Raw genomic sequence first — 26,019 nt, forward strand, 5'->3', positions numbered from 1 at the left:
TCCATAGGGCATCTCTCTATAGGGTATCTCTCTATAGGGTATCTCTCTCTAGGGTTCCATAGGGCTGTGTAGGATCCATAGGGCTCTACAGGGTCTGTGTAGGGTCTCTGTAGGGTTCTGTAAGGGCTCTGTAGGGTCTCTATAGGGTTCTTATAGGGTCTCTGCAGGGTATCTCTCTATAGGGTATCTATAGGGTATCTATCTCTCTATAGGGTATCTCTCTATAGAGTATCTCTAGGGTATCGCTCTATAGGGTATCTATAGGGTATCTCTCTATAGGGTGTGGCTCTATAGGGTATTGCTCTATAGGGTATCTCTAGGGTATCTATTTCTCTATAGGGTGTCTATCTCTCTATAAGGTATCTATAGGGTATCTATCGCTCTATAGGATATCTATCGCTCTATAGGGTGTCTCTCTATAGAGTATCTATCTCTCTATAGGGTGTCTCTCTATAGAGTATCTCTAGGGTATCGCTCTATAGGGTATCTCTAGGGTATCTATTTCTCTATAGGGTGTCTATCTCTCTATAAGGTATCTATAGGGTATCTCTCTATAGGATATCTATCGCTCTATAGGGTTCCACACGGCTCCGTTCCGGCCCCTCAGGCCCCGCCCCGGAAGCGGGGAACCCGGAAGCGCCGTGACGTCACGGCCGTGGGCGGGGCCCCGGAGCGCGGGTCAGGCCAGGGCTGGGGACAGGGAGGGGACAGGGAGGGGACAGGGAGGGGACACGGGGGACAGAGGGGAAGGGCCGGGCAGGGAGGGGCAGAGCGGGGCCGGGACCCGGGGGGGACACGGGGACATTGGCTGGGGGCGGGGCGGACGGGTGACGTCACGGGCAGCGGGGCGAGGGCTGGTGTGACAGGTGGTGACGTCACCGGCGGGTGTGACAGCACGGCTGGCGTCACTGACCAGGTGTGGCGACGGCAGTGACGTCAGCAGCGAGCTCACAGGCCGGTGTGACGCCACCAGTGTCACCAGGAACCAGGTGTGACATCACCGACCGCAAGTGACATCACCAGTGACATCACCAAACAGGTGTGACGTCCCCAGTGCCGCCACGCTCTGCGTGTGACACCAGCAGTGACATCATCGCCCCTGTGTGCTGTCACCGAGCGGTGGGGCACACTGGTGACGTCACCGCCCATCCCCGCAGGTGACCCTGGTGACATCGCGGTGACACCGGTGACACCATGGTGACATTGCGGTGACATCGCAGTGATATTGCGGTGGCATCGCAGTGACATTGTGGTGACATCGCGGTGCCATCCAGCGCCATCCCGGCCATGCTGCGCGGCGCCCGGGCGGTGGCTCGGGCCCTGTCCCCTGTCCCCTGCCCGCGGCGCCGCTGTCACCGGCCGTGTCCCCCGCGGGACCTGGCTGTCCCCAACCCCGGCTGGAGCGAGCGCATGCGGCGCCACTACAGCGAGCAGCTGCGGAGAGCCCAGCGGGAGGGGTGGGTGCGGCTGCCCAGCTACCGACAGTACAGCCCCCGTGAGTGACACTGCCATTGTCATTGTCACCTGTCATTGTGTCACTGTCACTGTCACCTGTGTCACTGTGTCACCTGTGTCCTCTGTGTCACTGTGTCACTGTGAGCCCGCCAGGAGGGGTGGGTGCGGCTGCCCAGCTACCGACAGTACAGCCCCCGTGAGTGTCATTGTCACCTGTGTCACTGTGTCACCTGTCATTGTCACCTGTGTCACTGTCACTGTGTCACTGTCACTATGTCACCTGTGTGACTGTCACTGTCGCTGTCACTGTGAGCCCGCCAGGAGGGCTGGGCACAGCTGCCCAGCTACCGACAGTACAGCCCCCGTGAGTACAGCCCCCGACACTGCCACCTGTCATTGTCACCTGTGTCACTGTCATTGTCACTGTGTCACTGTGTCATTGTCACTGTGTCACTGTCACTGTGTCATTGTCACTGTGTCACTGTGAGCCCGCCAGGAGGGGTGGGCACGGCTGCCCAGCTACCGACAGTACAGCCCCCGTGAGTGACATTGTCACCTGTGTCATTGTCATTGTCACCTGTGTCATTGTCACCTGTGTCACTGTGTCACTGTGTCTGTGTCACTGTGTCACTGTGTCATTGTCACCTGTGTCACTGTGTCACTGTGAGCCCGCCAGGAGGGGTGGGCACGGCTGCCCAGCTACCGACAGTACAGCCCCCGTGAGTGTCATTGTCACTGTCACCTGTGTCATTGTCACTGTGTCATTGTCACCTGTGTCATTGTCACTGTGTCATTGTCACCTGTGTCATTGTCACTGTGTCACGGTGTCATTGTCACTGTGAGCCCGGGAGGAGGGGTGGACACGGCTGCCCAGCTACTGACAGTACAGCCCCCGTGAGTGACACTGCCATTGTCACCTGTGTCACTGTGTCATTGTCACTGTGTCACTGTGTCACTGTCACTGTGTCATTGTCACTGTGTCACTGTGAGCCCGCCAGGAGGGGTGGGCACGGCTGCCCAGCTACCGACAGTACAGCCCCCGTGAGTGTCATTGTCACCTGTCATTGTCACTGTGTCATTGTCACCTGTGTCATTGTCACCTGTGTCACTGTGTCACTGTGGGCCCGCGAGGAGGGGTGGGCACGGCTGCCGAGCTACCGGAGATACAGCCCCCGTGAGTGACGTTGTCACTGTGTCATTGTCACCTGTGTCACCGTGTCATTGTCACTGTGTCATTGTCACTGTGTCACTGTCGCTGTCACTGTGTCACTGTCACTGTGTCATTGTCACCTGTGTCACTGTGAGCCCGCGAGGAGGGCTGGGCGCGGCTGCCGAGCTACCGGAGATACGGCCCCCATGAGTGACACTGTCACCTGTGTCACTGTGTCACTGTCATTGTCACTGTGTCACTGTGTCACCCCGGGCTGAGGGCTGGGCACGGCTGCCGAGCTACTGATGGTACAGCCCCCGTGAGTGACACTGCCACTGTCACCTGTGTCACCCATGTCACCAGTCACCTGTATCACCTGTGTGACTTCTGTCATGTCTGTCACCTGTCACTGTGTCACTCATGTCCCCAGTGTCCCCAGTGTCCCCAAACCCCTGTCCCCAGCCCCTGCTGTGTCCCCAGGTGTCCCCAGCCCGGTGACCTCGCTGTCCCCGCAGAGATGCTGGGGCTGCCCGGTGACGGTGACAGGGACAGGGACAGGGACAGGGGCACGCGGCTGTTCACGAGGGCCATCGAGCGTGACGGGGACGGCTTCGAGTTCGCCATGTTCCTGAGTGTCCCCAAGGGCCACCTGCGCTGCCTGTGCCAGGTGGGGCCCTTCCTCGAGGGACACCCAGGGTGAGTGACACCCGCTGCCACCCATTGTCACCCATTGTCACCCATTGTCACCCACTGCCACCCACTGTCACCCATTTTCACCCGCTGCCACCCGCTGCCACCCATTGTCACCCATTGTCACCCATTGTCACCCGCTGTCACCCGCTGTCACCCACTGTCACCCACTGTCATGTACTGTCACCTCCTCCTGTGCCAGCTCGGGCCCTTCCTAGAGGGGACACCGGGGGTGAGTGGCACTGATTGTCACCCACTGTCACCTACTGCCACCTCCTGTCCCCTGTGTGGCACTGCTTCCATCTGTCTGTCACCCCCATGTCGCCAGTGGTCTCCCCATTGGGTGTCCCCAATGTCCCCTGGTGTCCCTCTCACATCCCCCCTGCTGTCCCCAATGTCCCCGTGCTGTCCCCATGTCCCAATGTTCCCCAATGTCCCCCCAGTGTTCCTCTGCTGTCCCTGCTGTCCCTGTGCTGTCCCCAATGTCCCCCTGCTGTCCCAAATGTCCCCCTGCTGTCCCCAATGTCCCCACTGTCCCCAGGCTGACCCCAATTCCCCCAATGTCCCCCAGCTGTCCCCAATGTCCCCCAATGTCCCCCCAATGTCCCTCTTCTGTCCCTGCTGTCCCTGTGCTGTCCCCAATGTCCCCAATGTCCCCAATGTCCCCACTGTCCCCAGGCTGACCCCAATGTCCCTCTGCTGTCCCTGTGCTGACCCCAATGTCCCCAATGTCCCCCTGCTGTCCCCAATGTCCCCACTGTCCCCAATGTCCCCAGGCTGACCCCAATGTCCCTGTGCTGTCCCTGCTGACCCCAATGTCCCCAGACTGACCCCAATGTCCCTGTGCTGTCCCCAATGTCCCCAGGCTGACCCCAATGTCCCCCTGCTGTCCCCAATGTCCCCACTGTCCCCAGGCTGGCCCCAATGTCCCTGTGCTGTCCCCAATGTCCCCAGGCTGACCCCAATGTCCCCCTGCTGTCCCCAATGTCCCCACTGTCCCCACTGTCCCCAGGCTGTCCCCAATGTCCCTGTGCTGTCCCTGTGCTGTCCCCACTGTCCCTGTGCTGTCCCCAATGTCCCCAGTGTCTCCACTGTCCCCACTGTCCCCAGGCTGACCCCAATGTCCCCCTGCTGTCCCCCCTGTGCCCCCTGTCCCCAGGCTGACCCCAATGTCCCCACTGTCCCCACTGTCCCCCCTGTCCCCCCTGTCCCCAGGCTGGCCCACGGCGGTGCCATCGCCGCCCTCATTGACACCGGCCTGGGGACGCTGGCGCTGGCGGTGGCCGGGCGGGTGGTGACAGCCAACCTCAGCATCGACTACCTGGAGTGAGTGGCACTGTCCCCAGGGTCCCCAAGGGACAGGGAGTGTCCCCAAGGGGGGGCTGAGTGTCCCCAAGGGCCAGGGGATGTCCCCAAGGGTCAGGGGATGTCCCCCAGGGTGTCTCAAATGTCCCCAAGGAGGGTTTGAGTGTCCCCAAGGGTCATGGGGTGTCCCCAAGGAAGGTTTGAGTGTCCCCAGGAGGCCAGGGTGTGTCCCCAAGGGTGTCTCAAATGTCCCCAAGGGTGTGTGAGTGTCCCCAGGGGAGGGGACACACACCCAGAGGGACACGAGGGGACATGAGAGTGACAGGGGACACAGGGGGGACACAGGGTGGCACTGGGGTGGCCAAGGAGAACAGGAGGGGACATGGGGGTGACCAGGGCAGCAGGGGAGGGACAGGGTGGGGACTTGGGGGACGCTGATGTGACACTGGGGGACATGGGGGTGACTGGAGTGGCCACAAAGGGACACGGCAGTGACCGGGGGGACACTGGGGTGAGCGGGGTGGGGGACACGAGGGGACACAGGGGCTGTGACAGTGACAGGGGTGACACGGGGGGCAGTGACAGTGACAGGGGTGGCACAGGGGGCAGTGACAGTGACAGGGGTGGCTCAGGGGGCAGTGCTGACCCTGGTGTCACTGTGTGTCACTGTGTGTCCCCTGTGTCCCCAGGCCTGTCCCCCTGCTCTCGGTGCTCCTGCTCGAGGCGTTCCTGCAGCACAGGGGGCAGTGACAGTGACAGGGGTGGCACAGGGAGCCCTGGTGTCACTGTGTGTCACTGTGTGTCACCGTGTGTCCCCTGTGTCCCCAGGCCTGTCCCCCTGCTCTCGGTGCTCCTGCTCGAGGCGTTCCTGCAGCAGCGCCAGGACCGGAAGCTCTTCCTGAGCTGTGACCTGTGGGACGCCGAGGGGACAACGCTGCACGCCAAGGCCACCGGTGAGGGACATGGGGACAGCCTGGGGACAGCCTGGGGACAGCCTGGGGACAGCCTGGGGACATGGGGACAGCCTGGGGACACTGGGGACACTGGGGACAGCATGGGGACATGGGGACACTGGGGACACACTGCATGCCAAGGCCACCGGTGAGGGACACGGGGACATGGGGACAGCCTGGGGACACTGGGGACAGCCTGGGGACAGCCTGGGGACATGGAGACACTGGGGACAGCCTGGGGACACTGGGGACATGGGGACACTGGGGACACTGGGGACAGCATGGGGACACTGGGGACATGGGGACACACTGCCCACCAAGGCCACCGGTGAGGGACATGGGGACACTGGGGACACGGGGACATGGGGACAGCCTGGGGACATGGGGACATCCCAGGGGCTGGGGACTGCATGGGGACACTGGGGACATTGGGGACAATGCTGCACGCCAAGGCCACCAGTGAAGGACATGGGGACAGCCTGGGGACATCGGGGACACTGGGGACATCAGGAACATGGGGACAGCCTGGGGACATTGGGGATACTGGGGACATGGGGGACAGCATAGGGACACTCTGGGGACAGCCTGGGGACACACTGCATGCCAGGGCCACCGGTGAGGGACACGGGGACAGGGCTGGGGACACATCTGGGGACAGCAGAGATAGTCTTGGGGGGCTGGGGACACACTTGGGGACACTGGGGGTCCCCAGCTGAGTTGTCCCCTCTGTCCCCAGGGCTCTTCATCCAGCAGGACCTCCCCAAGACGCCACAGGGAGGGGACAGTGGCCGGTGACTGTCACCTGTGCCACCTGTGCCACCTCCCGTGCCACCTGTGTGACCCTCGGTGCCCTCCCTGTCCCCCAGTGCCACCCCGGGCTCTCCTTCAGCCACCCCTGGGTGTCCCCAAATGTCCCCTCTGTGTCCCCCACGCCCCCCCCACCGTGTCCCCAAGTGTCCCCAGGGCTGTCCCCGTGCCCATCACAGCTGCTGCCACCACCCCTCGTGTCCCTCGTGTCACTTTGGGGTCCTGGGGGGGGTGGGGAGGGGGGTGGGACCCCTGTGTCCCCCCCGCTGCCACCGCGGGGTCCCCAAGAGGGGACCCGGGGACACGGTGGCAGGGGGGATTGGGTGGGGATGCCCCAAAATTGGGGAATTTGGGGTCCCTGAACCCCAAAATTGGGAATTTTGTGGAGTCAGGGGTCCCTGCACCCCCAAAATTTGGGGAATTTGGGCAATTTGGGGTCTCTGCACCCCAAACTGGGAACTTTGGGGGGGTCCCCGCACCCCAAAATTGAGCCCAGGGAGGAGTTGGGGGTCCCTGCACCCCAAAATTTGGCACTTTGGGTCCCTGTACCCAAAAAATGGGAAATTTGGGGTCCCTGCGCCCCCAAAATGGGGAATTTTGGGGCGTTTGGGGGGGGTCCCTGCGTTCCAATATTGAGCCCATTGGTGGGGGGGGTCCCTTCACCCCCAAATTGGGGAATTTGGGGTCCCCGCACCCCAAAATTGGGAACTTTGGGAGGATTCGGGGTATCCCCCCCCGCCACCTCCGTGCCTCAGTTTCCCTGCGGGGAAATTCGGAAATTTCCCGCGTTTTTTTTGTTTTTTTGGTTTTTTTTGGAGGGGGGGGGCAGGATGCCGGGGGGGGGAGGGGCGGGGACATCGTGGGGGTGGGGGAGGGGCGGGGAAATAAATTTGGGGGGGGCCGGGGGGGGTGGGGGAGGGGGGAGCCCCGAGTCTCTTAAAGGGCCCCGCCCGGGCCGGGGCTGGAGGGAGCCGGAGCCATGAGAGGTGCGGGGCACGGGGGGGGGCGTGCAAGGGGGGTGGGGGCACCCCCGGGTGTGCAAGGGGGGGGTGGGGGGGGGTGTTTGCACACGCGTGTGCAAGGGCGGGGCGGGGCGGGTGTGCGGGAGAGCGCACACGGGTGTGGGGGGGGAGCGCGGGGGGGTTTGGGGGTGTGCAGGTGTGTGACGGGGTGCACACGCGTGTGACGGGCTGTGCAGGTGTGTGACAGAGCACACACACGTGTCATGGGCTGTACAGGTGTGTCACAGGGTGCACACGCATGTCACGGGCTGTGCAGGTGTGTCAGCCTGTTTCACATGTGTCATGGGCTGTTCACATGTGTCAGAGGGCACACGGGTGTGTCACGGGCTGTTCACGTGTGTCACAGGCTGCACAGATGTGTCACAGGGCACACGGGTGTGTCACGGGCTGTTCATGTGTGTCACGGGCTGTATGGCTGTGTCACAGGGCACACACACATGTCACAGGCTGTGCAGGTGTGTCACAGGGCACACGAGTGTGTCACGGGCTGTTCACATGTGTCACAGGCTGCACAGACGTGTCACGGGCTGTTCATGTGTGTCACGGGCTGCACAAGTGTATCACAGGGCACACGAGTGTGTCACGGGCTGTATGGGTGTGTGACAGAGCACATATGCGTGTCACGGGCTGTACAGGTGTGTCACGGGGCACACACACGTGTCACAGGCTGCACAGACGTGTCACAGACTGTTCACGTGTGTCACGGGGCAGATACACGTGTGTCAGTGTGCACAGGCGTGTCACAGGCTGTTCATGTGTGTCATGGGCTGTACAGGTGTGTCACGGGGCACACGGGTGTGTCACAGGCTGTACAGGTGTGTCACGGGCTGTATGGCTGTGTCACAGGGCACACAGATGTGTCACAGGCTGTTCACGTGTGTCACAGGGCACACGGGTGTGTCACGGGCTGTTCACGTGTGTCATGGGCTGTACAGGTGTGTCACAGGGCACACACACGTGTCACAGGCTGTTCACATGTGTCACGGCGTACACGGGTGTGTCACAGGCTGCACACGCGTGTTTTGTTGTGCACAGGCGTGTCACAGGTCACACACGTGTCCCAAGTGTGTCACAGGCGTGTCACAGCCCGTGCACACCTGTTAGGGGACGCACGGGTGTGTCAGGGGCTGGACATGCCCGTGTCAGGGCACACACGTGTGTCACGGCGTGCACACGCCTGTTTCAGGGTGTACACACGTGTCACAGGCTGCACGGGTGTGTCACGGGTGTGTCACGGGTGTGTCACTAGTGTCACAGGCTGCACACGCGTGTTTTGGGCTGTACAGGTGTGTCACAGGTGTGTCACAGGGCAGATACACGTGTGTCAGTGTGCACAGGCGTGTCACAGGTCCCACACGCGTGTGTCAGGTGTCACACAAGTGTCACAGCCCCACACGCGTGTGTCAGGTGTCACACAGTGCCACAGGCTGTCACACGTGTGTCACAGGCTGTCACACGTGTGTCACGCTCTCATACGTGTGTCCCAGCCCCACACACACATGTGTCAGGTGCCACCCGTGTGTCGCAGGCTGTCACACGTGTCCCCGCGTGTCCCTGTCCCCCCCCGCGCACCTGCGGGTCCCTCCCTTGATGTGGCGGCGGCGCCGGGGGGAGGGGGGAGGGGACCCCGAGGGGACCCTGCGGTGACAACGGCGGGGACGCGCAGGTGGCCTCGAGCCACCCCCCCCCAACCCCCCCGGGAAACGGGGGCGGGGCGCCCCGGGGTGCTGGGGACCCTCCGTGTCCCCATTGTCCCCTCCGTGTCCCCATTGTCCCCTCCGTGTCCTCCGTGTCCCCGTTGTCCCCTCCGTGTCCCCATTGTCCCCTCCGTGTCCCCGCTGTCCTGTCCCTGTCCCCAGCGCTGTCCCCCCGTGTCGCGGTGCCCGGGGCGTTCCGGTCTGTCCCAGTCTGTCCCAGTTCGTTCCCGGTCTGTCCCAGTTCGTTCCCGGTCTGTCCCGGTCTGTCCCAGTCTGTCCCAGTTCGGTCCCGGTCTGTCCCGGTCTGTCCCAGTCCGTCCCAGTCTGTCCCAGTCCGTTACTGGTGGCACTGGCGCCGTTGCCGCTCCCGCCGGGTGCTGCCGGTGCCGGGAGTAGACACCGGGCACGGGCGCCCCCAGTTCCCCATCCCAGTGCTCCCAGTACCCCCAGTTCCCCATCCCAGTGCTCCCAGTACCCCCAGTTCCCCATCCCAGTGCTCCCAGTACCCCCAGTTCCCCATCCCAGTGCTCCCAGTACCCCCAGTTCCCCATCCCAGTGCTCCCAGTACCCCCAGTTCCCCATCCCAGTGCTCCCAGCACCCCCAGTTCCCCATCCCGGTGCTCCCAGTACCCCCAGTTCCCCATCCCAGTGCTCCCAGTATCCCCAGTTCCCCCGGTCTGGCGGGCGCCGGTGGCACCGAGGTCCCCGCCTTACCGGCAGCCCCCGGCGTTTCCCGGTGCCCCAGATTTCCCCCGGTGCCCGCGGGTGCTGCGGGGTCCCCGGCGCGCCGGTACCGCCGGTTCCCCGGTGCTGTGGGTGCCCCCCGGTGCCCCCAGACGCGGCGGGTGCCCCCGGTTCTCCCCGGAACCGCCGATGCCCCCGGTACCCGCCGCTTTGGGAGTGCCCCGGTGCCCCGGTAACCCCCGGTGTGATGGGGACTCAACGCCTCCCGGTGCCCCCGGTTCCCCCAGTTCCCCTAAACGCTTTGCCTGCCCCAGTTTCCCCGGTACCCCCCGGTTTTGTGGGTGCCCCAGTTCTCCCAGTTCTCCCAGTTCCCCGGTGCCCCCGGTGCCCCCGGTTCCCGGCAGGAGCGGCCCCGCCGCGGCGCTTCCCGGCACGGACTGAGTAATTCGGGGCGCGGGGCTGACTCAGCGCCCCCAAAGCCGGGGTGCCCCCGGTGCCCCCCGGTCCTCTCGGTCCCCCCCGGTGCCCCCCGGGCCCCCCCCGGGCCGGATGCGCGGGCGGCGCCAGCCCCGAAAAAACTGGGGCGGGAGGAAAAGGGGCGGGGGGAGGGAGCGGGGGTGACACACGTGTCCGGGGTGACACACGTGTCCAGGGTGACACACGTGTCCGGGGGGTCACACGTGTCCAGGGTGTCACACACGTCTGGGGTGACACACGTGTCCAGGGTGTCACATGTGAGTGGGGTGTCACACGCCTGAGGTTGTCACACGTGTCCAGGGGTGTCACACGTGTCCAGGCGTGTCCCACGTGTCCAGGTGTGTCACACGTGTCCAGGTGTGTCTGTCACACGTGTCCAGGTGTGTCACACGCGTGTGCAGGTGGAGGAGCTCCTGTGCAAGGCCCTGCACGAGTGTCAGTGCCAGGCTGGGGCTGTGCTGGGAGCTCCCCAGTGCCAAACTGGGATCCCCCAGTGCCAAACTGGGCCATACTGGGCACACCTAGTTCCATACTGGGCCATACTGGGATCTCACCAGTCCCGTACTGGGCCATACTGGGATCTCACCAGTCCTGTACTGGGCCATACTGGGAGCTCCCCAGTTCTGTACTGGGATCTCCCCAGTTCCATACTGGGCCATACTGGGATATACTGGGATCTCACCTGTTCCATACTGGGCCATACTGGGATCTCCCCAGTCCCATACTGGGCCATACTGGGAGCTCCCCAGTCCCGCCCTGGCCCCCGCGCGTTTCCTGTCCCAGTTGTGGCTTTGTGGCTCCGGCAGCGCCAGCACAGGGTGACAGGGGACACCGGGGATGACACCGGGGACACCACTGGGGACACCACTGGGGACACCACTGGGGACATTGGGGACACTGGGGGGCCTCAGGACACCCCAGCCCCCCGGGGACAGCTGTGAGCAAAGGGGACACTGTCACCAGAGGGGACAGCGGGTGTCAGTGACACCGTGGGTGGCACAGGGGACACAGGAAGCCGCGTGGGGTGACATCAGCACGGAGGGGACACGGGGGTGGCAGCGGCCACACGGGGCCGTGCGGTGACACGCGAAGCTGTGGGTGACACGTGAGGACACGGGGGACGCTCGGGCCCAAAGGTGACACAGGAGCCCACGGGTGACACCTGAACCACAGGAGGACACGGTGGCACTGCAGGTCCCACGGGAGCCTGGTGACAGGGACCCTGTGCCATTGTCCCTGTGCCGGTGTCCCCGTGCCACTGTCCCCGTGCCACTGTCCCCGTGCTGGTGTCCCCATGCCAGGTGTCCCCGTGCCAGGTGTCCCTGTGCCAGTGTCCCCGTGCCAATGTCCCCGTGTCCCCCCAGCCCACATCGAGGTGATTCCCTGCAAGATCTGCGGGGACAAATCCTCCGGGGTCCACTACGGGGTCATCACCTGCGAGGGCTGCAAGGTGACACTGGGGACACGGGGACACGGGGGGGACAGGGGACACGGGGACATGGAAGGACATGAGGACATGTGGAGGATAACGGGGGACATGGGGACATTGGGAACAAGGGGACATGAGGATGTGGGAGACAAAGGGACAAGGGGGGACAAGCGGGATGTGGGGGGGACTTGGGGACATGGAGGAATATGGGGACAAGGGGGTGACATTGGGACAGGGGGACAGGGTGCCGTGGTGTGACACGGGTGACACTGGTGACACGTGTGACACGGTGCCACCCCAGGGCTTCTTCCGGCGCAGCGAGCGGCGCGGGCCGAGCCTGGCGTGTCACCGCGGGCAGCGCTGCGACATCGACCGCGCCACCCGCACGCGCTGCCAGCACTGCCGCCTGCAGAAGTGCCTGCGCCTCGGCATGTCCCGCGACGGTGAGTGACACGGCGACACCGCGGGGACACCGCGGGGACAGCCGCCACCCAGCCCGGGGACACCGGGGACTGTCCCTGGGGACACCGATCTGTGACCCTGGGGACAGCTGTACCTCCTGGGGACACTGCCCTGTGCCCCTGGGGACAGCTGGACCCCCTGGGGACATCGCCCTGTACACCCTGGGGACAGCTGGACCCCCTGGGGACATCGATCTGTGACCCTGGGGACAGCTGAACCCCCTGGGGACATCGCCCTGTACCCCTTGGGAACATCGATCTGTGCCCCTGGGGACACCTGTACCCCCTGGGGACACTGCCCTGTGCCCCTGGGGACATCGATCTGTGCCCTTGGGGACAGCTGGACCCCTGGGGACATCGATCTATGACCCTGGGGACATCGATCTGTGCCCCTGGGGACAGCTGGACCCCCTGGGGACATCGATCTGTGACCCTTGGGGACAGCTGGACCCCTGGGGACATTAGGGACTGTCCCTGGGGACATCTGGACCCGCTGTGCCCCTGGGGACAGCTGGACCCCCTGGGGACATCGATCTGTGCCACCTGGGGACACCCGCCCCCTGTCCCTGCGCCGCTTGTCGCCGCCCTGGGGACAGCCCTCGGTGTCCCTGGGGAAGGGCCGGGCCGCTCGGTGTCACTGTCACCCGCTGTCCCCTCTGTCCCCGCAGCCGTCAAGTTCGGCCGCATGTCCAAGAAGCAGCGGGACCGGCTGCAGGCCGAGGTGCAGGAACAGCTGGAAAAGCGGGAAAAAAACCGGGAAAACAACCGGGAAAACCGGGAACAAACCCGGGAAAACCGGGAACAAACCCGGGAACAGCTGGAACAGGCGGGAACGCGGGAAAACCGGGAAAAATGGGAAAAATGGGAGAAGCGGGAGCGGGAAGGGGCGGCCCCGGGGCCACCGCAGCCCCCCCCGGCGGGGCGCTGTCCCCCGCTGTCCCCCGCTGTCCCCGCGGGCTGTCCCAGCAGGGCGTGGCCCGCGGAGGAGGTGACAAAGCGGGGACAGGACGGGGACAGGGCGGGGACAGCGGGGACAACAGGGCCGATCCCGCAGCCCGGTACCGGCGGCGTCCCGGAGTCACCCGCGGGCCTGGAGATCGGTGAGTGGCACCGGCGACTGTCACCTGCGGGGCTGGCAGTGTCACCTGTTCGGGCCGGGGTGGTGGCACCTCGGGATGGGTGCTCCATGGTGGTGGCACCCGCTCTGTCACCCGTGGATGCCACCACGCTGGTGACTCTTTACCCACCAAGACCACACATCGGGCCACCCTCCCTGTCCCCACGGCTGTCCCCAAGCCCTGCATGTCCCCTCAGAGGTGCTGACTCAGTGTCCTGCTGTCACACCGTGTCCCCCTGTCCCCTCAGAGCTGCTGACACAGAGTGTCCTGCTGTCACACCGTGTCCCCCTGTCCCCTCAGAGCTGCTGACACAGAGTGTCCTGCTGTCACACCGTGCCACATGCCACCCCCGTGCCGAGGACCTCCAGGGCCACCGCTGGGTCACCTTCAGCCCCGAGGAGATCCGCGCCTACCAGAGCCAGGTGCGGGCCGGGCAGGGGACGCGGCTGTCCCCAGGGGTGACACTGCTGTCCCCAGCGGTGGCGCGGGGGTGACAGCCGCTCCCGCAGCCCATGGCGGAGATGTGGCAGCGCTGTGCCCGCCGTGTCACCGAGGCCATCGAGCGCGTGGTGGAGTTCGCCAAGCGGCTGCGCGGCTTCCTGCAGCTCAGCCAGCACGACCAGATCGTCCTGCTCAAGGCGGGTACGCGGCCACCGTGTCCCCGTGTCACTGTCACCACCCCAGGGCCACCCCGGCCCCTGGTGCGCACTCACAGGGACGCCCCGGCCCCATTGTCCCCACCCCCAGGGCCACCCTGTGCCCTTGTCCCCATCCCCAGGGCCACCCCATCTCACTGTCCTCAGCCCCGGGGACACCCCACGCCATTGTCACCAGCCCCAGGGCCACCATGACCCCATTGTCCCCACCCCCAGGGCCACCCTGTGCCCTTGTCCCCATCCCCAGGGCCACCATGACCCCATTGTCCCCACCCCCAGGGCCACCATGACCCCATTGTCCCCACCCCCAGGGCCACCCTGTCCCCTTGTGACACTGTCCCCAGCCCTAGGGACACTCTGTCCCCTTGTCCCCAGCCCCAGGGCCATCCCATCTCACTGTCACCACCCCCAGGGCTACCCCACTCCATTGTCCCCAGCCCCTGTCCCCTCCACCCTCCCTGCCGAGGTGACAATCCCGTGTGTCCCACGGGGAGGTGACAGTCCCCAGCGTCCCTTCCTCCCTCCCTGCCGAGGTGACAATCCCGTGTGTTCCACCGGGAGGTGACAGTCCCCAAAGTCCCTTCCACCCTCCCTGCCGAGGTGACAATCCCGTGTGTCCCACCGGGAGGTGACGGTCCCCAAAGTCCCCTCCACCCTCCCTGCCGAGGTGACACCGCCCGGCGCCACCACCGCGGGGTCCCCGCCGCCCCCCGTGGTGGCGGTGGCGGTGTCGCCGGTGCCAGCAGCGCTGTCGCCTGCCGCGGGTGACAGGTGCCATGGAGGTTGTCCTGCTCCGGATGTGCCGCGCCTTCGACGCCGCCACCGGCACGGTCCTGTTCGAGGGCAAACTGGCGGGGCCCGAGCTCTTCCGCTCGCTCGGTAGGGCGGCGACACGGGTTGGGGACACCTCGGGGACGCTCGGGGACAGCGGTGACACCGGGCTGTCCCCAGGGTGTCCCGAGCTCGTCGCGTCCGTGTTTGACTTCGCGCGGGGGCTGAGCGCGCTGCGCTGCTCCGAGAGCGAGCTGGCGCTGCTCAGCGCGCTGCTGCTGCTCAACGCCGGTCAGCCACTGTCCCCAAGTGTCCCCAAGTGTCCCCAAGTGTCCCCCCAGCATCCCCACCCCCTGTCCCGCTCCGTGTCTCCGTGTCCCCGTGTCCCTCCCCACGCGCTCCTCAAACCCGCGGGGTTTGTCCCTAAGCGGGGTGGGCGGTGGGGTGTCCCCAGGGTGTCCCTAAGGTGTCCCCAGGGTGTCCCCAAGGTGTCCCTAAGGTGTCCCCGGGATGTCCCCAAGGTGTTCCCAGGGTGTTCCTAAGATGTCCCCAGGGTGTCCCCCACACTGTCCCTAGGGTGCCTCCAGGGTGTCCCCCACAGTGTCCCCCACAGTGTCCCCACAACCCGTAATGTCCCCACACCCTGTCCCTGTCCCCATCCTGCTGTTCCCACACTCCTGTCCCTGTTCCCACGCCCTGTCCGTGTCCCCACATTCTGTCCCGGTCCTCATCCCGCTGTCCCCACGCCCCTGTCCGTGTCCCCACGCCCTGTCCCTGTCCCCACGCCCCTGTCCGTGTCCCCACGCCCTGTCCCTGTCCCCACGCCCCTGTCCCTGTCCCCACGCCCTGTCCGTGTCCCCGCGGTGTCCCCAGGCCGGCCGTGGCTGCAGGACCGCCCGCGGGTGGCGCGGCTCCAGGGACAGCTCGATGTCGCCTTCCGGCTCCTGCTGCGCCGGACCCGCCGCGAGGGGCTCCTGGCACGGGTGGGGACACCGGGACACCGGGGAGGGGACACCGGGGAGGGGACACCGGGGAGGGGACACGGGGGGACATCGGGGAGGGGACACGGGGGGCAGAGGGGGTCCCTGGGGATCTTTGGGCATGGGGAGGGCAGGCTGGGGGTTTGGGGACATTGGGGGTGACACTGGGTCGGGGTGTCACGTGTGTCCCCGCCGTGTCCCCGCCGTGTCCCCGCAGCTGCCCGCCCCGGGCCGGCTCCGCGCTCTGTGCTCGCAGCACCTGGAGCAGGTTCAGGCTTTCCGCCGCCTGCACCCCGCGGGGGTCTCGGCCGCCTTCCCCCCGCTCTACCGGGAGCTCTTCGCCCCCGACCCCGCCGATGGCCCCGCGGGGACCCGCTGAGCGCCACCCGGGGGACCGCGGGGACATCCGAGACCATCCGTGACCCTGCTGAGCGCGACATCGGGACCTCCTGGATCACCGGGACCTCCAGGACCTCCGGGACCTCCAGGACCGCCGGGATCACCGGGACCCCGGGATCACCGGGATCATCGGGACTCCCGGGATCACCGGGACCGCCCCTGCACCTGGGGATGCTCCCACCCAGGCACCTGCCGGGAATGCGGCACCTGGAGGGGACCCGGCACCTGGCGGGGTTCTGTCCCCCGTGGGTGCTCGGTCGCCGTGGGTGCCCACGGTCCCTGTCCCCCGTGGGTTCCCACGGTCCCCGTCACCCACAGGCTGTCCCGCGGTCCCCCCGCGGTGCCGGGGCTCGGTGAGGAGCGGCCGTGGCGGTGTTTAATTGGAATAAAGGCGTTTTGGGGACCGCGTGTCCGTGGGCTCCGTCACGGGGGACACGCGGGGACACCGGGAGCGGCGTTAGAGCCCCGCCCCGCGCAGCGCACCGACCGAGCGGCTATAGGCTCCCGTGCCTGTCACTCAAATCGGAAGGCGGGCATTCTGATTTTTTAGCTTTCTGATTGGCTCACCTCTCCGGTACTCGCCGCTGATTGGCTGTTTTATTCCCGTTATTTTTCCCCCCAGCATGTGGGAGGTCTCGCGGGGATTGGCCGCTGCTCCGCAGGCGGGGATTGGGTGGGAGCGGAACGCGGCTGCGCTGTGATTGGCTGGGAGGAGAGGAGCCGCGATGTGATTGGTGGAGAGCGGGAGGAGGCGGGGCCAGCGGCAGGGCGCGGGAGGCGGCGGCGGCACCGGGGCCGCATCGAGGCCCGAACCGGGCTGGGCCCGAACCGGGGCCTTTCGGGGCCGGGCCGCGCCTACCCAGGGTCGCTACGGGGCCGGAGGGCGGCCCCGGCACCTGCAGGTACCGTGAGACCACCCGGGGGGCGCGGCCGAGGTGGCTGCGGGGGCTCCGCTGCCGCTGCACCGGGCCCGGGGCCTGCACCGGCGCGCCCGGAGCTGAGCCCTCTGTGAGGGTACGGGTGAGGGGAGACGGCCTGGGAGCCCCTGGGGTGGGGGCGCAGCGCGGCCCGGCAGCACCGGGAGCTCCCGGTGGCTCCCGGTAACCCCCCGGTAACCCCCCGGTAAAGCCCGGTAAGCCCCGTCCGCAGCCGGCGATGGCGGGACGCGGCCCCGTGAACAGCTTGAGCAGCCTGCAGAAAACCGCCCTGCTCCTGGGCGTCCCGGCCGCCGCCACCGTGCTCTACATCCTGTACCGGCGCTACCGGGAGAGCCGAGGTGGGTGCGTGTCTCGCACCGGGGCCTGACCCTTCCTCCCGGTACCCCCGGCAGCTCCCTCGGGGCCCTCCGCGGGGAGGGGCAGCCCGCGGGAGTCGCTGTTCCCGCGAGGAATTCCCTTGTGAGCTGCTCCCTGTCCCTATGGGACCCTTTGGGGACACCCTGGGGACACCCCAGGACACCCCGGGACACCCTGGGGACACCTTGGGGACACTTTGGGGACTCCCTGGGCAGGAGGAAGTTTTTGGTGTCACTTTTCCCCCAGGGATTTCTCTTGTGACCTCCCAGTCCCTTTGTGACCCTATAGGGCCACCCCAGAGATCCTTTGGGGACACCTTGGGGACCCTTTGGGGACACGCTGAGGACACTTTGGGGACCTTTTGGGACTCCCTGGGGAGTGGGGGCCCATCGAAGTCACTTTTCCCACTGGGAATTCCTTTGTGAGCTCCTCAGGGAGGTCCCTGTCCCTTTGGGGACACTTTGGGGACACCCTGGGGACACCTTGGGGACACTTTGGGGACCCCAGTGGGAAGTGGGGGTGCCTCGGAGTCCCTTTTCCCGCTGGGAATTCTCTGTACCCCGTTTGTCACCTCCCCCCCCGGGGGGTCCCAGCCCCTCCGTGCCCCCCGTGGGGACCCAGCCGTGTCCCCGTGTCCCCTCAGAGGCGCAGGTGACACTGGTGGCAGATGAGGGGCTGGAGGTGGGGGTCAGGGTGCCCCGCACGGCCCTGAAATCGCTGATCGGCCGCCGGGGAGCCACCATCAACCAGGTACTGGGGCAACTGGGGGAACTGGGGAGGGCTGGGGGAACTGGGAGGGCTGGGGGAACTGGGGGAACTGGGAGGGCTGGGGGCACTGGGGGAACTGGGAGGGCTGGGGGCACTGGGAGGGCTGGGGGAACTGGGAGGGCTGGGGGAACTGGGAGGGCTGGGGGAACTGGGGGAGCTGGGAGGGCTGGGGGCACTGGGGGAACTGGGAGGGCTGGGGGCACTGGGAGGGCTGGGGGAACTGGGAGTACTGGGAGTGGTGGGGGCACTGGGAGGGCTGGGGGTACTGGGGGCACTGGGGGAACTGGGAGGGCTGGGGGCACTGGGAGGGCTGGGGGAACTGGGGGAGCTGGGAGGGCTGGGGGCACTGGGGGAACTGGGAGGGCTGGGGGCACTGGGGGAACTGGGAGGGCTGGGGGCACTGGGGGAACTGGGAGGGCTGGGGGCACTGGGGGAACTGGGGGAGCTGGGAGGGCTGGGGGAACTGGGAGGGCTGGGGGCACTGGGGGAACTGGGAGTACTGGGGGAACTGGGAGTGCTGGGGGCACTGGGAGCACTGGGAGCGCCGAGGGCACCAGGAGCACTGGGGGCACTGGGGAGCCCTGGGGGGCACTGGGGAGCACTGGGAGCACTGGGAGCACTGGGGAGCCCTGGGGAGCACTGGGGGCACTGGGGAGCACTGGGGAGCACTGGGGAGCACTGGGGAGCACTGGGGGCACTGGGGAGCACTGGGGAGCACTGGGGAGCACTGGGGAGCACTGGGGGCACTGGGAACACTGGGGGGCACTGGGGAGCACTGGGGAGCACTGGGGGCACTGGGGAGCACTGGGGGGCACTGGGGAGCCCTGGGGAGCACTGGGGGCACTGGGGAGCACTGGGGAGCACTGGGGGCACTGGGGAGCACTGGGGGCACTGGGGAGCCCTGGCGAGCACTGGGGAGCACTGGGGGCACTGGGAGCACTGGGAGCACTGGGGAGCACTGGGGGCACTGGGGGGCACTGGGAGCACTGGGGAGCACTGGGGGCACTGGGGAGCACTGGGGGCACTGGGGAGCGCTGGGGAGCACTGGGGGGCACTGAGGAGCACTGGGGAGCACTGAGGAGCACTGGGGAGCACTGGGAGCACTGGGGAGCACTGGGGGCACTGGGGAGCACTGGGAGCACTGGGAGCACCGGAGCAGCACCGGAGCACCGGCAGTGCCGCGTTGCCGCCGTCCCGCAGCTGAGGCAGGAGACGGGGGCGCAGATCGAGGTGGAGGAGGAGGAGGAGGAGGAAGGGGGGCAGTCGCTGGTGCAGATCTCGGGCTCGCCGGGCCAGGTGTGCCGCGCCAGGGCGGCCGTGCTGCGCATCGTGGCCGACAGCGCGCCCGTGGCCGAGCAGCTGCGCGTGCCCCAGCGGGCCGTGGGCAGGATCATCGGTACGGGGCACCCCAAACCCTGGGGGAACCTTCTGTACCCACAGGGACGCCCCAAATCCCAAGGGAACCCCCAATCCCAGGGTACCGAGCAGCTGCAGGGGCTGTGGGCAGGATCATCGGTACGGGGCACCCCAAATCCCAAGGGAACCCTCCATAGCCACAGGGACACCCCAAATCCCAAGGGAACCTTCTGTACCCCCTGGGACACCCCAAATCCCAAGGGAGCCCTCCATAGCCACAGGGACACCCCAAATCCCAAGGGAACTTTCTCTACCCCCTTCAACACCCCAAAACCCTGGGGGGATCCTTCTGTGCCCCCTGGGACACCCAAATCCCAAGGGAATCCCAAATCCTGGGGTACTGAGCAGCTGCGGGGGCTGTGGGCAGGATCATCAGTATGGGGCTCCCCAAAATCCTGGGGGATCCTTCTGTACCCCCTGGGACACCCCAAATCCCAAGGGATCCTTCTCTACCCCCTTGGACACCCCAAAATCCTGGGGGATCCTTTTGTACCCAAGCAGCTCCATGTGCCCCAGCAGGCTGTGGGCAGTATGGGGCACCCCAAAACCTGGAGGGAACCTCCTGCAGCCCCAAATCCTGTGGGGGAACCTTCCATAGCCACAGGGACACCCCAAATCCCAAGGGAACCCCAAATCCCAAGGTACCGAGCAGCTCCATGTGCCCCAGAGGGCTGTGGGCAGGATCATCGGTACGGGGCACCCCGAAACTCTGGGGAGAACCTTCTGTACCCCCTTGGACACCCCAAATCCCAAGGGAACCTTCTCTACCCCCTGGGACACCTTGAAACCCTGGGGAGAAACTTCTGTACCCCCTGGGACGCCCCAAATCCCGGGGGAACCCCAAACCCCCTTCCCCAGCCCTCATTCCCTTTGAGCACCGCCCCGAACCCCCTCTCCCCGTCCCCCCCGGTTCCTCTCCGGGACGCTGCCGGTGCCCGCAGGCCGCGGCGGGGAGACGGTCCGGGCCATCTGCCGGAGCTCCGGGGCTCGCGTGGAGTGCGGCCACGAGCCCGACGCCAGCCTGGCCCCGCTGCGCATCATCCGCCTGCTGGGGACGCGCAAGGAGGTGGAGGCGGCCAAGGTGAGCGCGGCTCGGCGCTCTCGGGGGGCTCCTTCACCCCCCGGGACCCTCCTCATCCTCGCCGCCCCCGGCAGAAGCTGATCATGGAGAAGCTGTCGGAGGACAAGGCGTTCCGCCGGGAGCTGGCGCAGGCGGCGGCCGCGCGGTGCCCGCGGAAGCAGCCGCTGGGCAGCCGCCGGGAGCCACCGGGACCGCCCGCCGGTCCCCCCGGCAGCCCCGGGGGATGGCAGGAGTGCTGGGATGCGGACTGGGCAGCGGCGGCCGGCTCGGAAACGGCGGCGGGGAGCGACGGGATGGAGCCGGGGATGGGAAGTGAGGAGCCCGGGGATGCGGGAGAGGAGCCCGGGGACGGGGGCGAGGAGGAGCCGCCCGTGGCCAAGTTCGAGGGTGAGAGCGGCGCTGGGGCGGTTCCCGCTGGGAATCGCGGCTGGGGATGGATTTCTTGGGATGTTTGGGATCTGGGGAGGGATGCTGGGCAGTTCCCTCCATCCCTCCCGTGTCTTTCCCAGAGGGATTTTGGGGGGTTCCCTCCATCCTGGGGCTCTCCTGTGTCTTTCCCGGAGGGGTTTTGGGGGATTCCCTCCGTCCTGGGGCTCTCCCGTTTGGGGGATTCCCTCCGTCCTGGGGCTCTCCTTTGCCTTTCCCAAAGGGATTTTGGGGGATTTTGGGTGGATTTTGGGTAGATTTCAGTGGATTCTGGGTGAATTTGGGGTAGATTTCAGTGGATTTTGGGTAGATTTTGGGTAGATTTCAGTGAATTTTGGGTGGATTTCAGTGGATTTTGGGTAGATTTCAGGTAGGTTTAGGTTTTGGGTAGATTTCAGTGGATTTTGAGTGGATTTCAGTAGATTTTTGGTAGATTTTGGGTAGATTTCAGTGGATTTCAGGTGGATTTGGGTAGATTTCAATGAGTTTCAGGTAGATTTCAGTGGATTTCGGGTAGATTTCCGTGGATTTTGGGTAGATTTCAGTGCAATTTGGGTAGATGTCAGTGGATTTCAGTGGATTTTTGGGTAGATTTCAGTGGGTTTCAGTGGATTTTGGGTAGATTTCAGTGGGTTTCAGTGGATTTTGAGTGGATTTTGGGTAGATTTCAGTGGATTTTGGGTATATTTCAGTGGGTTTCAATGGATTTTGGGTAGATTTCAGTGGGTTTCAGTGGGTTTCAGTGGATCTCCCTGCTCTGGGGGCTCCCACAGTGCCCAGCCCGGATTTCAGCTTCCCTGCTGACGAGCACCTGGACGTTTACGTGTCGGCGGCCGAGAGCCCCGGGCACTTCTGGATCCAACTGCTGGGCACACGCAGCCTGCAGCTGGACAAACTGACAGCTGAGATGGGCCACTTCTACCAGAACAGCCCCCCCGTGAGTCCCTGCTGTCCCCTGTGTCCTGTCTGTGTCCCCTCAGTCCTGTTTGTGTCCCCTCTTGTGTCCCCTGTGTCCCAGAATTAGAGAAGTTCGTGGTCAGGATGGGGCACTTCTACCAGAGCAGCTCCCCCATGAGTCTCCTCTGTCACCTCTGTGTCCCCTCTGTGTCCCCTCTGTGTCCTCCCATGTCCCCTGGTGTCCCAGCAGTGGCCCCCCATGTCCACGTTCCCCTGTCCCCATGTCCCCTCCTGTCCTAGCACTGTCCCCATGTCCCTTATCCCCATCCTGTGTCCTGTCCCAGCACTGTCCCCTATTCTGTGTCCCCCTCCCTATTCCGTGTCCCCTCCTGTCCCAGTACTGTCCCACCCTGTCCCCCTGACTGTCCCCATGTCCCCTGCTGTCCCAGCATTGTCCCCACCATGTCCCTTACCCCATCCCATGTCCCCTCCTGTCCTAGCACTGTCCCCATGTCCCTTATCCCCATCTTGTGTCCTGTCCCAGCACTGTCCCCTATTCTGTGTCCCCCTCCCTATTCCGTGTCCCCTCCTGTCCCAGTACTGTCCCACCCTGTCCCCCTGACTGTCCCCATGTCCCCTCCTGTCCCAACACTGTCCCCAGCATGTCCATGTCCCCCTATCCCCATGTCCCTGCTGTCCCAGCAGTGTCCCCACCATGTCCCTCATCCCCACTCTCTGTACTGTCCCAGCACTGTCCCCATGTCCCTGCTGTCCCAGCAGTGTCCTCACCATGTCCCTTACCCCCTGTCCCCAAGTCCCCTCCTGTCCCCACCATGTCCCTCACCCCCATCCCATGTCCCTGCTGCCCCAGCACTGTCCCCACCATGTCCCTCACCCCCATCCCATGTCCCCTCCTGTCCCAGCAATGTCCCCACCATGTCCCTTATCCCCACCCTCTGTACTGTCCCAGCACTGTCCCCATGTCCCTGCTGCCCCAGCACTGTGTCCCCCCTGTGTCCCCGGACTGTCCCCAGGTGCCACCCCCGTCCGTCCGTCCCGGTGACATCGTGGCCGCTCCGTACCTGGACGATGGCGAGTGGTACCGGGCGCGTGTCCTGGGGACGCTGGACAACGGCCACCTGGACCTGTACTACGTGGACTTTGGGGACAACGGCGAGGCCCCCCCCGAGGCTCTGCGGGCCCTCAGGTGGGCCAGGGGGGTGACACTGCCGGGATAATGTCCCCGTCCCCTGGGGTGATGTCCCTGTCACCGTGTCCCTGCAGGAGCGACTTCCTGAGCCTGCCCTTCCAGGCCATCGAGTGCAGCCTGGCCGGGATTGTCCCCAACGGTGAGCAAGGGGACATGGCACTGTCACCTGCTGGGGGGGGACAGCACTGTCACCTGTTGGGGGGGGACAGCTCTGTCACCTGCTGGGGGTGGGACATGGCACTGTCACCTGCTGGGGGGGGACAGCACTGTCACCTGTTGGGGGGGGACAGCTCTGTCACCTGCTGGGGGTGGGACATGGCACTGTCACCTGCTTGGGGGGCCCTGTCACCTGCTGGGGGGGGGATGTGGCACTGTCACCTCCTGGAGGTGGGACAGCTCTGTCACCTCCTGGGTGTGGCACACAGCACTGTCACCTGCTGGGGGGTGGGACATGGCTCTGTCCTCTCCCGAGGGTGGCACATGGCTCGTGCCCAGGCCATGTCACTGCTGTCCCCATGTGTTTGGTGTCCCGGTGTCACCGCTGTCCCCGGTGTGTCCCAGTGTGTAACTGCTGTCCTGGTGTCACCACTGTCCTGCTGTCCCAGTGTGTCCAGTACCACGGTGTCCCTGCTGTCACCCCTGTCCCCAGTGTGTCCCCGCAGGTGGCCCGAGGCAGCCCTGGAGGAGTTTGACGGGCTCCCCCGTCCCCATGTCACTGTCACAGCTGTCCCCATGTCCCTGCAGGTGGCCTGAGGCTGTCCTGGAGGGGTTCGACTGGCTCCCCTGTCCCTGTGTCATTGTCCCCATGTCCCCATGTCCCCACAGGTGGCTCATGGCCCGAGGCAGCCCTGGAGGAGTTTGACCGGCTGACGGGCTGTGCCCGTGTCACTGTCACAGCTGTCCCCATGTCCCCACAGGTGGCTCCTGGCCCGAGGCAGCCCTGGAGGAGTTTGATGGGCTCCCCTGTCCCTGTGTCATTGTCCCCATGTCCCCACAGGTGGCTCGTGGCCCGAGGCAGCCCTGGAGGAGTTTGACCGGCTGACGGGCTGTGCCCATGTCACTGTCCCCATGTCACAGCTGTCCCCATGTCCCCACAGGTGGCTCCTGGCCCGAGGCTGCCCTGGAGGAGTTTGACCGGCTGACGGGCTGTGCCCAGTGGGCCCCGCTGGTGGCTCGGATCTGCAGCTACGGCCCGGCCGGGCCCTGCCCGCGGCCCCGCCTGCGCCTCTTCACGCACAGCCAGGGACAGGTGTGTCACCGCGGCCACCACGGGCCACCAGGGCCACCACGGGTCACCATGGGTCACCATGGGTCACCAGGTGTCACCACGGGTCACCATGGATCACCAGAACTGGCCCCAAGTGTCCCCAGGGTCACCAGAACTGTCCCCACTGTCCCCATTCCCACTGTTCCCAGTGACACGGGCAGGTGGCAGGTCATCAGCTGTCCCCAAGTGTCCCCAGAACTGTCCCCAGTGTCCCCATTCCTGGTCCCAGTGACACAGGCAGGTGGCAGGTCATCAGCTGTCCCCTAGTGTCCCCAGATGTCACCAAGTGTGCCCTGAACTGTCCCCAGTGTCCCCATTCCTGGTGTTCCCAGTGACACGGGCAGGTGGCAGGTCATCAGCTGTCCCCTAGTGTCCCCAGATGTCACCAAGTGTCCCCAGAACTGTCCCCAGTGTCCCCATTCTTGGTGTTCCCAGTAAGATGGACAGGTGTGTCCCCACAACTGTCCCCATTCCTGGTGTTCCCAGTGACACGGGCAGGTGCGTCACTAGTGTCACCAGGGTCACCACAACTGTCCCCAGAACTGTCCCCAAGTGTCCCCATTCCTGGTGTTCCCAGTGACACGGGCAGGTGCATCACTAGTGTCACCAGGGTCACCACAACTGTCCCCAGAACTGTCCCCAAGTGTCCCCATTCCTGGTGTTCCCAGAGACATAGACAGGTGTGTCACCAGAACTGTCCCCAAGTGTCCCCATTCCCAATGTTCCCAGAGCCACGGGCAGGTGTGTCACCGGGGTCACCTGTGTCCCTAACAATTGTCCCCAACTGTCCCCAAATGTCCCCATTCCTGGTGTTCCCAGTGACACAAACAGGGGTCACCAGGGTCACCAGTTGTCCCCAGCTGTCCCCATCCCCGCTGTGCCACAGCCAGCTGTGTCCCCAGCTGTCCCCTCACGGCAATTCCTGGTGTCCCCTGTCCCCTCTTTGTCCCCGTGTCCCCGCAGAGCCTGGACGTGGGAGCAGAGCTGGTGCGTTTGGGCTACGCCGTGCCCGTGCCCCCCGAGGAGCCCCCGGTGAGCTGGTCCCGGTGTCCCCCCCGGTGTCCCCTCCCCGGTGTCCCCTGCCCCCCCCCCCACCCCGGTGCCGGTGTCCCGGGAGGGCTCATCCCGCTGTTCCCGGCAGGACAATCTCGGCTGTGCCTCCATCCCGAGCCCGGTGGAGCCCGGGGACAGCCCCGGGACCCCGTCCTGCCTCAGCCTGCCCGGTGAGCCCGTGGTGTCCCGGTGACACCGTTCCCGGTGTGTCGCGGCCGGGAGCGTTCCCTGCCCCGGGAACGGTGTCGGGACCCCCCTGACCCCTCCCCGGTCCCGCAGCCGCCGCCGCCGTGCCCGGGGACGCCGTCACGGTGACCTGAAGCTGCCCGTGCCCGGTGCTACCGGGAGCCGCTCCCGGTGCCACCACCGAGTGCAATCCGTTCTCCGGAGCCCTCCGGGAGGCCGGACCGACAAATCGCGGGGATCTCCGCTTGTGCCTCTTGTCGGGACACGACACGCCGGGGCCGAGGGCCGGCGGTGCCCCTTCCGTTACCGGGAGTTCCCGGTTCCCTCGCCTTGTTTTGCTGTTCCGTTGCACTAATTGTGGTTCTG

At 65.7% G+C, this 26,019-nt stretch overlaps 3 protein-coding genes across 6 annotated transcripts; all 3 read left to right on the forward strand.

Moving 5' to 3' along the window:
* The first annotated feature begins 657 nt into the window (after positions 1–657).
* Positions 658–6,528, forward strand: LOC311163887 (acyl-coenzyme A thioesterase THEM4-like). Of its 4 annotated transcripts, XM_084223045.1 has the most exons (7): positions 658–678; positions 917–1,039; positions 1,158–1,495; positions 3,121–3,301; positions 4,511–4,621; positions 5,429–5,553; positions 6,290–6,528. In XM_084223045.1, exons 3-7 carry the CDS (start codon positions 1,288–1,290, stop codon positions 6,346–6,348), a joined length of 684 nt encoding a protein of 227 aa, XP_084079171.1. In that variant the 5' UTR covers positions 658–678; positions 917–1,039; positions 1,158–1,287; the 3' UTR covers positions 6,349–6,528. The 4 variants fall into 4 exon arrangements, with proteins under 4 accessions (XP_084079171.1, XP_084079174.1, XP_084079172.1 ...); XM_084223048.1 differs by lacking the exon at positions 4,511–4,621; XM_084223046.1 differs by lacking the exon at positions 658–678 and having other exon boundaries at positions 860–1,039.
* Positions 6,529–7,339: 811 nt separating this feature from the next.
* RORC (RAR related orphan receptor C) lies at positions 7,340–16,034 on the forward strand (the record flags this gene model as incomplete). The annotated part of the gene is made up of 16 exons (XM_084222961.1): positions 7,340–7,346; positions 8,911–9,025; positions 9,825–9,961; positions 10,078–10,085; positions 10,168–10,416; positions 10,621–10,675; positions 11,605–11,690; positions 11,971–12,112; positions 12,799–12,851; positions 13,185–13,230; positions 13,549–13,670; positions 13,758–13,890; positions 14,676–14,783; positions 14,856–14,966; positions 15,549–15,658; positions 15,873–16,034. 16 exons carry the CDS (start codon positions 7,340–7,342, stop codon positions 16,032–16,034), a joined length of 1,644 nt encoding a protein of 547 aa, XP_084079087.1.
* A 792-nt stretch (positions 16,035–16,826) lies between these two features.
* Positions 16,827–25,993, forward strand: TDRKH (tudor and KH domain containing). The gene is made up of 12 exons (XM_084222962.1): positions 16,827–17,330; positions 17,993–18,099; positions 19,318–19,513; positions 20,475–20,614; positions 20,689–21,001; positions 21,814–21,977; positions 22,972–23,144; positions 23,222–23,286; positions 24,245–24,396; positions 25,378–25,446; positions 25,556–25,637; positions 25,747–25,993. The coding sequence occupies exons 1-12, from the start codon at positions 17,210–17,212 to the stop codon at positions 25,785–25,787; spliced, it is 1,623 nt and encodes a 540-aa protein (XP_084079088.1). The 5' UTR covers positions 16,827–17,209; the 3' UTR covers positions 25,788–25,993.
* The last annotated feature ends 26 nt before the right edge of the window (positions 25,994–26,019 follow it).

Source organism: Fringilla coelebs (assembly GCF_963513975.1).
Source record: "Fringilla coelebs genome assembly, chromosome: 29".
NCBI classification, from domain to species: domain Eukaryota; kingdom Metazoa; phylum Chordata; class Aves; order Passeriformes; family Fringillidae; genus Fringilla; species Fringilla coelebs.

What these genes read in the sequence shown, in the direction of transcription:
- LOC311163887 (XM_084223045.1), top strand. Translation starts at nt 1,288, where the DNA reads ATGCTGCGCGGCGCCCGGGCGGTGGCTCGGGCCCTGTCCCCTGTCCCC. An exon ending in CTCAGCATCGACTACCTGGA is followed by an intron (nt 4,622 to 5,428) that starts GTGAGTGGCACT and finishes CTGTGTCCCCAG; the next exon opens with GCCTGTCCCCCTGCTCTCGG. An exon ending in GCTGCACGCCAAGGCCACCG is followed by an intron (nt 5,554 to 6,289) that starts GTGAGGGACATG and finishes CTCTGTCCCCAG; the next exon opens with GGCTCTTCATCCAGCAGGAC.
- TDRKH (XM_084222962.1), top strand. Translation starts at nt 17,210, where the DNA reads ATGGCGGGACGCGGCCCCGTGAACAGCTTGAGCAGCCTGCAGAAAACC. An exon ending in GGGGAGCCACCATCAACCAG is followed by an intron (nt 18,100 to 19,317) that starts GTACTGGGGCAA and finishes GCCGTCCCGCAG; the next exon opens with CTGAGGCAGGAGACGGGGGC. An exon ending in GTCCTGCCTCAGCCTGCCCG is followed by an intron (nt 25,638 to 25,746) that starts GTGAGCCCGTGG and finishes CCGGTCCCGCAG; the next exon opens with CCGCCGCCGCCGTGCCCGGG.